We start from the raw sequence: 9909 nt of genomic DNA, 5'->3' as shown, positions 1-9909 counted from the left end.
CCTCAATCCAATGTTCCATCAGCTCTTCTTCATGGGAGTGACAGTGGACGGAGGGAAAGACTCAACATAATAAAATCAAGCTCACTGAGATCACAGGGATGTGAATCAATATTGACATTTTGTTTGCGGCCCAAATATATACTCATCAAAATCGTAGCGATGCATTTCTAGCTTTTTTTTTTTGTGGGAGATTCGACAATGATTCACCACAACTGCTCGTTAAATAGGTGAAGATTTTGGCATACGACTCAACTAAAATGCATTTTATGTCACAACCTGAAAAAAAATCCTGCAATAAATCAAAGCCAACGAGTCACTGCAGCACTTTAAAAAAAAAAAAAAAATGAAATAACACTACATAACGTGTTCTCACACTGCGACCAGCCAATCCCAAGCTGACAATAATAATGCTGTTTATTTGCTGCTGCTCTAACACATGTATTTATAGCTGTCCTGACACAGAGCCTGTGCGGCGCTGATCCAGGACCTTTTGACCTTTGACCCACAACTTGTAATTGTACAGAAGAGCAACACCACAGCACACAGTCACTGGCTCTGAAGAGAGTAAAAAGTCACATTAATAACGGTCTACGCTGGCTCTCGTAAGAGCCGTTTTTTGTATTCATTTGCTATGATAACAAATACAAAATGATGTCATCATGGGAGTTTGGCCCTCTGATCATGGTCACACATCTGCTATAACAAAGCTTTTTCTGCTGCTTCTCATTAGGCTTGTAGGTGAGCTGAAGGTTACACTGTGGGTTCGCATATAGACAACCATCATGTTCACACCTATGGACATGTTTCTCCATTTGCAGGTGGTTCTTGGTTTATGATGTTCTGTGGTACCACTCCCAAAAACTAATTAAAAACTTAAATTTTGGTCGGTGAACATGAGATTTGCTTGGGAACTATTCACAGCACGCTGGCGGAGGAATACACGCCGCATGCAGCACAAGTGTGGAAGAATAACATTGCTCGTAAGCAGAGATGCCGATAAATGCTTTAAAATGTAATATTGGAAATTATCGGTATCGTTTTTTATTTTATTTTTATTAAATCAACATAAAAAACACAAGATACACTTACAATTAGTACACCAACCCAAAAAACCTCCCTCCCCCATTTACACTCATTCATACAAAAGGGTTGTTTCTTTCTGTTATTAATATTCTGGTTTCTACATTATATATCAATACAGTCTGCAAGGGATACAGTCCGTAAGCACACATGATTGTGCGTGCTGCTGGTCCACTAATAGTACTAACCTTTAACAGTTAATTTTACTCATTTTCATTAATTACTAGTTTCTATGTAACTGTTTTTATATTGTTTTACTTTCTTTTTTGTTTAAGAAAATGTTTTATTTTTTTAATTTTTTTAAAAGGACCTTATCTTCACCATACCTGGTTGTCCAAATTAGGCATAATAATGTGTTAATTCCACGACTGTATATATCGGTATCGGTAATTAAGAGTTGGACAACATCGGAATATCGGATATAGGCAAAAAGCAATAATCGGACATCCCTACTTGTAAGTTACTTTTGGAGTTGTTCTATTCATTTAATTGTTTTACCAAGAAGGCAGTGAGCCACAGAGAAGGTAAGGGGAAATGAACAAGGTAAAACATTCAGAGAGGAGAATATCGGCTGCTCTTTTGGTCCTGACCGCTTGATTGTCACGTCCAACATTAAGGATCAAGATCATTGACTGTTAATGAATGCTAAAGGCGTCATTGGTCAGGTGCACTATTACAAGATGCATGAGAAGAAGACTATCCCATAGGATATTATTTTAAGACGGTAGTAATGACTGCAAAACAACAGGAACACAACTAAGGAGTTCTTTTCATTTAATTTCATATTGTCTTTAATCCTTTTAACTGCTCCATTTTATACGACCTTAATGTGTTCTGAGCACAATGTGACTGAGAAGTTCATTTAAAATATCATTAAGGAATAAGTTCTGACTTTCACAACCCATCTCTTGAGACAGTAAGACCACATGAAGCCCAATATTAAAACAAGTCACAACACAATTGTGCAATTATTCGTGTTTTTAAAGGAAGATTATTCGTTATTGATGCAGCAACACTCCTGTCATCATCCAAAACAGCAACAAAAAAAGCAATGATACATTGGATTTGTCGTAACAATATATATCAATTAGGGATGTCCGATAATGGCTTTTTGGTTAGTACTATTAGTGGACCAGCAGCACGCACAATCATGTGTGCTTACGGACTGTATCCCTTGCAGACTGTATTGATATATATTGATATATAATGTAGGAAACAGAATATTAATAACAGAAGGAAACAACCCTTTTGTGTGAATAAGTGTAAATGGGGGAGGGAGGTTTTTTGGGTTAGTGTACTAATTGTAAGTGTATCTTGTGTTTTTTATGTTGATTTAATACAAATAAATAAAAAAATTAAAAAAAAATTATATATATATAAACCGATACTGATAATAAAAAAAACGATACCGATAATTCCTGATATTACATTTAAAAGCATTTATCAGCCGATATCGGCAGGCCGATATCGGACATCTCTAATATCAATCATTGAGCAAGTTGCTGTGATACGTGTGTTGTCATATTGGGTGTGGCAGATCTGCCTGTAAACTAATAAAATGAAATGAACTAAACTTAGTAAAACAACCTCCTACAAAGTGATGCAAGTTTGAACGCACGCACACTACCGTATTTTCCGAACCATAGGACGCACCGGAATATAAGGTGCACCGCCGATGAGCAGGTCTTTTCAGGTGTACTTTCATACAAAAGGCGCACTGGATTATAAGGCGCATTAAAGGAGTCATATTATTTTTTTCTACATTTAAAACACTTCCTTGTGGTCTACATATATCATGTAATTGCTCACCTGCCGGAGCCGTGATGGCGAGCCTCCGAAAATGTATTAACAATTAACACAAGCTGTATCGTTGCTGGGTGGATCGATTCAAATTCCATTACAAAAGGCAGTATTAGTATCAGATTGATATTAGCGCGACAATATCAATATTCTTCCACAAATGTGTTTTTACAATGTTGTTCGAATTGTATAGATTTACAAAGCTGCACAGATATAGGTCAGGGAATAAGTCCTGGCAGGAGAACTTTGGGGGCAAAGTAGCTTTTTTTTTTTCTCCAGTTATTTTGCCTAAAAAAGTAAATATAGTAAAGTGGATAATTGTCTTCTTTTGTTGATATGGTTACATTGTTGTATTTATATGTTGTTAAATTGTTGACATATATTTGTTGCTGAAAAAACTTTTTTTTATCGTTTTAGTGTAATTATAATCATGATCAACAAATTAAAGGCAAAATCCCCAAATCATTTTCAAGTAAAAAGTATCAGTATCAGCAATGCTTGCCCGGTATTTACATGGTATCAGATCAATAGCAACATTTCCAGTATCATCTACCTATACTGGATAGCTTCCTCTACTACCAAACAAGTTCAATGGGTGAAACTCCCCCAAGTGTAGTTTGATCCAAGAAAGGTGCACTTGTTGAGCACTGAAAGTAGTTTTAACTCTTGGCTAGTTTTCATAAAGAAAAATAAATATTAGGATTGCACACTAATAACTCTTGTTGCTGTGCCATGTGTTGAGTCAACACAACACCCCCTCACTCAACAGGGGCTATGTGCAGCAAGAGGCCTGGAATATTGTTATCAATTAGGATGTAAGGGGGAGGAATCGGTCCAATCGTTTTGTTGAAATTGTGTGTCATGTGCCGAACTCTGCTGGTTGTTTAGACGCATCCCAAGAGTGGTGGCAAAATGACATTTTTGTCGCAATAAATTTGAAAATGTGCCTCCATCACAACTCCGTATTACACCCAAAACCTCTTTAGTCGGACCACTCGTTCTCATCGAGCTCAGAGTCGTCGTCAGACTCGCTGTATTCCACCGCGATGCGACGCGACAAGATGGTGGCCACGTCGTTGCCAACGGGCTCCCGCTTGGCTTCCTGCTCCCGCTGCTCCTGCACCTTTCTCAGCTGGATGCCTGTGGAGGAGCAGATGTATGACCACCACACCCAGGAAGAGGCTTCTTGTCGCCGTCAGCTTCGCAAACTTACCTCTACGTATGGCGGCCAGCAGGTCGGAGCGTGCGTCGCTCATGGGCATCATCCCCAGCATGGTGCCCTTCCTCGAGGAGGGCGCGGCGTCCACTCCTGCCTGCCCGACGGCGGCATGCGTAGGGGAAAGGTGAGCCTGGTGGCCCAAAAGGCCTCCAGGCGGGGGAGGCGGTGGGGCGGCCGGCGGGACCCCTGAAGGTGGGTGGGCAGGGGAGGGGACGTAGTTGACGGGAGGAGGAGGAGGAGAGGGGGAGTAGGGACGGGATAGGGCAGAGGAGGTGGGTGGGACGGCGGAGGGTGGGCCAGGGGTGTGGTCAAAGGCCGTCTGGGCTGAGGGGATGCTTGGGGGAGGAGGGGGTGGTGCAGGTGGGATGTAGTACTCTGGAATGGTGGTAGGCTGGCCACTGCAGAAACATTTGGTAATTAGGGCTTTCAAAAATAACAACTTAACTCATGTGATTAATCAAATATATTGCATTAATCATGTATATACGCAGATTATTCACACAATTAATTTTGATTGTACTTGACTGTACGTGCTCCTTTCTTGTAATCGCGGATGGTTACCTGAATGTTTGACTGTCAGTGATAAGGTCAATGAGTGAGGACTTTAAATTTTTACTTTAAAAGACACTCCAACAGTATTTAGATAAGAATATTACCAAGTTTTGAGCAAAGACATTATGTATAATTGAGTAAAACATTAAAAAAAATGTCCATCTATTTTCTACCAGTTGTCCCTCTCGGGGTCGTGGGGGTGGCTGGAGCATATCGGCCGGACTATCGGCCTACAAATCGCCACCTCATCGCAGGGCCAACACATGTAGACAAACATTTATACTCATCTTAGTGTCGCCAAACAACCTATCTCCAGGTGCATGTCTTTGGAGGTGGGAGGAATGTCTGACAATAAAATTGCATTTGTGTCCAAATATTGGGCTCTTTTTTAAGTTACCGTATTTTTTGGACTATAAGTCGCAGTTTTTTCAGTTTGGCCGGGGGTGCGACTTATACTCAGGAGCGACTTATGTGTGAAATTATTAACACATTACCATAAAATATCAAATAATATTATTTAGCTCATTCACGTAAGAGACTAGACGTATAAGATTTCATGGGATTTAGCGATTAGGAGTGACAGATTGTTTGGTAAACGTATAGCATGTTCTATATGTTAGTTATTTGAATGACTCTTACCATAATATGTTACGTTAACATACCAGGCACGTTCTCAGTTGGTTATTTATGCGTCATATAACGTACATTTATTCAGACTGTTCACTATTTATTTATTTTAAATTGCCTTTCAAATGTCTATTCTTGGTGTTGGGTTTTGTTAAATAAATTTCCCCCAAAAATGAGACTTATACTCCAGTGCGACTTATGTTTTTTCCCTTCTTTATTATGCATTTTCGTCCGGTGCGATTTATACTCCGGAGCGACTTATACTCCGAAAAATACGGTAATTTAAATTATGCCAGGATGTATTAATTAATTAATGTATTAATCCAAATTCAAAAGTGTTGTTAATCTAATTAAAAATCATCATTTGACAGCACTAGTTTGAATCTAATACTCAACATTTTATAGTTTAACATTACCAGACATGATCAAAGATGAAGCATGGTGTTTGACATTTACAGCGATTACTCAGAGCTGCTACAGTATGTGAGGATTGCACATCATTCGCATTATCATCAACAAGTGTTCTACGTACCCGTGGCCTGCCCGGTAATCCTTGATCGACTGCTGCCTGGGCCCGTTGACGGTCAGATCTCCCGCAGCCTGGTTAGCGTGACCTGATGGGGTCCTGCCCAGGGAAGCCACGTGGCGCCCGCCAGCGGCGGACCCTCCCGCTCCAGAGGGCTGGTTGGCCGGCCTGAGCCCGCGATCCAGTGACTGGGTCTGAGCGGCCGGGCCGAGGTGGTCGGCAGGGTGGCCCGCGTTGGGAGTCTGGGTAGCTGGGTGGTTGGGACTGGCGGGGTAAGAGTCGGATGCCATTGACCTATTGGTTAACAATTAAAGGTTGCAGTCCTTTTGTAACGGTCCCCTATTATGCAAAACTGACTTTTAATGTATTCAAGAAAAATCTATCATCTTCCTCCCTTGTTTGTTCCACTCGTCCGAGACTAAACGCTACCTTTCATTCATCAAGAAGTAAAAACCACCTTCCTTTAGCCTCTGACCCACCTCTTGCAAAATTAGCTTCCCCTGCACAACTTAACAAGAAAATTATGTTTCGCTAGACATTTTAAAATAAAGCTCTGCCAACTATCCATCAGTCAGGTAAGATTTCCCACTCTTTTATTGAAGTTACTTCCTAGGACATTTTCTTACTGACTTAATTTCTGCCCACTTTTGTTTGATAACATTTTCAAGCTGTTTGAATCGCATTTGATTTGTTTAAAAGTTAAAAAATAAACTCAAATTGATTTATCCATAGCTGGAGTGCCAATTTAGCTATGTTAACTCACAGTCATTTATTAATTTATAACATTGGAAATTATAAATGTGGCTCAAATGAATATTTAGTTAAAGTTTTCACCGCCTACTTTTCTAATTTTAAGGGTTACCATGACTGTTCCCTCTAATGTGCACGCCTGCGCGATTGCGCACAGTAAACCTATGCCGCGCACAAAAAAAAATCCAACCTTAACTCGAACCAAACTTAAACCCCGTAACAATTTTGCAATGCAAATCTGAGTGACAGGTGACAATAAGCCGTAACAGAAAAAACTATGTTCGTCAACACTTTGTCAATTATTGTTAACGTCTGCCGAGACCCTTTTAAGGAAGAAAAGTAGTTCCATCATCACTTTATTGAGCAAAACTGTTTATCGGTGGCCGTAACCACGCCAAACACATTAGCAAAAAACTACTGTCTTGCAAAACTGGTCATTTCATGCTGTACAAACCAGGCCAAAACCTACTACTCAGCAACTGACACCTTCACGGCCACATAAACAGTCGGATAACTCCAACACGACACAAACTGTAACTGCCAGGTCACACACAGCTATCAACAGCGTTTGTGTGTGTGTGTGTGTGTGTGTACCGCTGTTTTGCAGATTAGTTTATAGCTAACAGTGCAACAGAGTTAAGAGAGTTAAATACTGATAATTCTTATCTAGTGTGTGTATATACACTACCGTTCAAAAGTTTGGGGTCACCAAAACAATTTTGTGGAATAGCCTTCATTTCTAAGAACAAGAATAGACTGTCGAGTTTCAGATGAAAGTTCTCTTTTTCTGGCCATTTTGAGCGTTTAATTGACCCCACAAATGTGATGCTCCAGAAACTCAATCTGCTCAAAGGAAGGTCAGTTTTGTAGCTTCTGTAACGAGCTAAACTGTTTTCAGATGTGTGAACATGATTGCACAAGGGTTTTCTAATCATCAATTAGCCTTCTGAGCCAATGAGCAAACACATTGTACCATTAGAACACTGGAGTGATAGTTGCTGGAAATGGGCCTCTATACACCTATGTAGATATTGCACCAAAAACCAGACATTTGCAGCTAGAATAGTCATTTACCACATTAGCAATGTATAGAGTGTATTTCTTTGAAGTTAAGACTAGTTTAAAGTTATCTTCATTGAAAAGTACAGTGCTTTTCCTTCAAAAATAAGGACATTTCAATGTGACCCCAAACTTTTGAACGGTAGTGTATATATATATGTATGTGTGTGTGTGTGTGTGTGTGTGTGTATGTATATATATATATATATATATATATATATATATATATATATATATATATATATATATATATATATATATATATATATATATATATATATATATATATATAAAATAAATGAAAAATAGAAAACCTAGCTTGAATATGTGTTGTACATAACTTGGAGTATTTATTTCATGTTTTACAAGTGCTCAATATGGCCACTACCGGCAGCACAGACAACATCAAGACGATATGAGAATTCCTCCCAAACGCGCCTCAGGATGTCCTGATCCACCGTGTTGATAGCTGCTGTTTTTCGATCTTTCATGTCATCAACGTCCTCCAGGACTCTTTCCTTTACACAAGCAGCCAGTCTCTTTAAACTGTTTAACCCACCCTCGAATGCCCTCACGATGGGGTGGATCAATGCCAAATTCTGTTGTAAAAGCACGCTGCACCGTGACAATGGCATTTGTTTTCGTAAACAAAACACCTTCTGTGGTTATCCTACAATTGAACGGCGCCGAAAGGATTACATGACTACAACGGTGAAATTGTAACACAATAAAACTTGGATAACTCCTGTATCAAATGACCGTTGATTCAGTCTATTACAATGTTTTAGAACTGAATAAATGCGTGATGATTTTGGCGTATTCTTTTTTGATCACCCTGTGTATGTATATATATACACCGTGTGCGGTGTGTGTGTATTACATTTTTGTATGTGTATGTATATAATATGTAATAGGGTCCTGAAAGTGTGCATTTATTTTACTAAAATAGGGACTTTTTTTGAGGCTAGAACCAATTATTCATTTTTACGTTATTTGTCACTACACGATTTTTCGATTTAAGAACCATGTTCAAGAACTAATTATGTTCATGAGGTTCCACTGTATTGTATTCCAGATTGTAGTTTTCTTATTTGAATCATGTACATTAAGTGTATTTTTAGTTTGTTTTGTCCAAATTAATAAAAATAGATAAATAGGGGTTCCCCCCTTCGCTGTGGTCTCATGTGCATCTCACTCTAACTACTTCCATTGGAAATTAACAAGTTTAATTAAGTCTAAAGGAAAAGTTGTTAAATGCTCACATTTTACTCCCCATCTACGTATCTGTGAACTAAAGTTGGTATAATTTATTTTATTTCTATTGTCAGACAATAAAACTTGTGTGAAGTACTGAGTGAAACGTGGCAAATACAAATTTAGTAAAAAAAATAGAAGAGGGGACTTTTCAGCAAATGTTAGTAACTTGCCTGCTGTCAGGTGACAAGGAGCCCTCAGGAGACATGCCATGATACGGCGAGGGGGTCAGCCTGGCGTCGGGTCTGAACTCCTTGTCATAGGCGAGCACGTTCCACTCCTGACGCCGGTTACGAGCCTTACGCACCTTCAAGAAGCAAGATAGAGATGATGTGTGGTTGTCTTGGCAACACTTGCTGTCACATTCAGTCAAGTGTCCTGACTCACTAACCTTCTTGACCTCTCGGCTGGGGTCCTCCACCTGCTTCTGCTGCTCCTAGTGGACAAAGACAGAAAGACAACAGTCAAGTTTATTATTGGTGATCCATTTATCTGGTGAGGGAGGACACTAGGATCCCATCACCAGGTCCAGAGACACACATATGGACATATGGACACACACGCAGATGTACACAGCTATTTACACACTTAAACTATGAATAACACACAAACAACACAGGCTAGCAAGCAACACAAAACACAAGCATGATGTGTGTGTGTGTGTGCTTGTTCTACTAGTGAGTGTAAGTGTATGCAGGGTTCGGGATTAGGGGTAGAGGTCAGGGGTCGGGATTGTCTTACAGAGATGGACAGGGGACTCCTGGGTGGGGCCTGTCTGGAGTGGGGTCTGTCGGGATGGGCCGGACAGCCCTATGGAAACATGGGAAAGAGACAAGCTGGTGTATTAGACCAAGAAGAGGAGGAGGAGAGAAGGAAGAAAGGAAGCGATGAAGGGGTAAGTGTACTTCTTAACTAGTGCTAAAGATGAGCAGAAGCTTGATGAGAAATTGACAGGGACAAAGCATGTGAGTGGCATTCAAATAAACAGAAATATTGACAAAGCACAGCAAACAGCAGAAGAAGATCAGGACCTTTTGTTAAC

The 9909-nt window shown here is 39.9% G+C and overlaps 1 protein-coding gene across 3 annotated transcripts in view; it reads right to left on the bottom strand.

Annotated features, from left to right (window-relative positions):
* Positions 1–2464: 2464 nt before the first annotated feature.
* The window catches only part of zgc:109889 (uncharacterized protein LOC553542 homolog), a 37927-nt gene continuing 30482 nt past the window's right edge, over positions 2465–9909 (bottom strand). Inside the window, exons 6-11 of one of the 3 annotated variants that reach the window (XM_062065910.1) lie at positions 9609–9677; positions 9259–9303; positions 9041–9174; positions 5811–6068; positions 4094–4497; positions 2465–4020 (exon numbers count right to left, since the gene is read on the bottom strand). In XM_062065910.1, the coding sequence (XP_061921894.1) occupies positions 3863–4020; positions 4094–4497; positions 5811–6068; positions 9041–9174; positions 9259–9303; positions 9609–9677 (1068 nt within the window). In that variant the 3' untranslated portion in view covers positions 2465–3862. Of the gene's footprint in view, positions 4021–4093; positions 4498–5810; positions 6099–9040; positions 9175–9258; positions 9304–9608; positions 9678–9909 lie in introns of all 3 variants that reach the window. The other 2 variants (XM_062065909.1, XM_062065911.1) reach the window with 2 other exon arrangements.

This window comes from Entelurus aequoreus, linkage group LG12, assembly GCF_033978785.1.
Source record: "Entelurus aequoreus isolate RoL-2023_Sb linkage group LG12, RoL_Eaeq_v1.1, whole genome shotgun sequence".
Classification (NCBI taxonomy): Eukaryota; Metazoa; Chordata; class Actinopteri; order Syngnathiformes; family Syngnathidae; genus Entelurus; species Entelurus aequoreus.
This window is presented reverse-complemented; position numbering and strand designations above follow the sequence as displayed.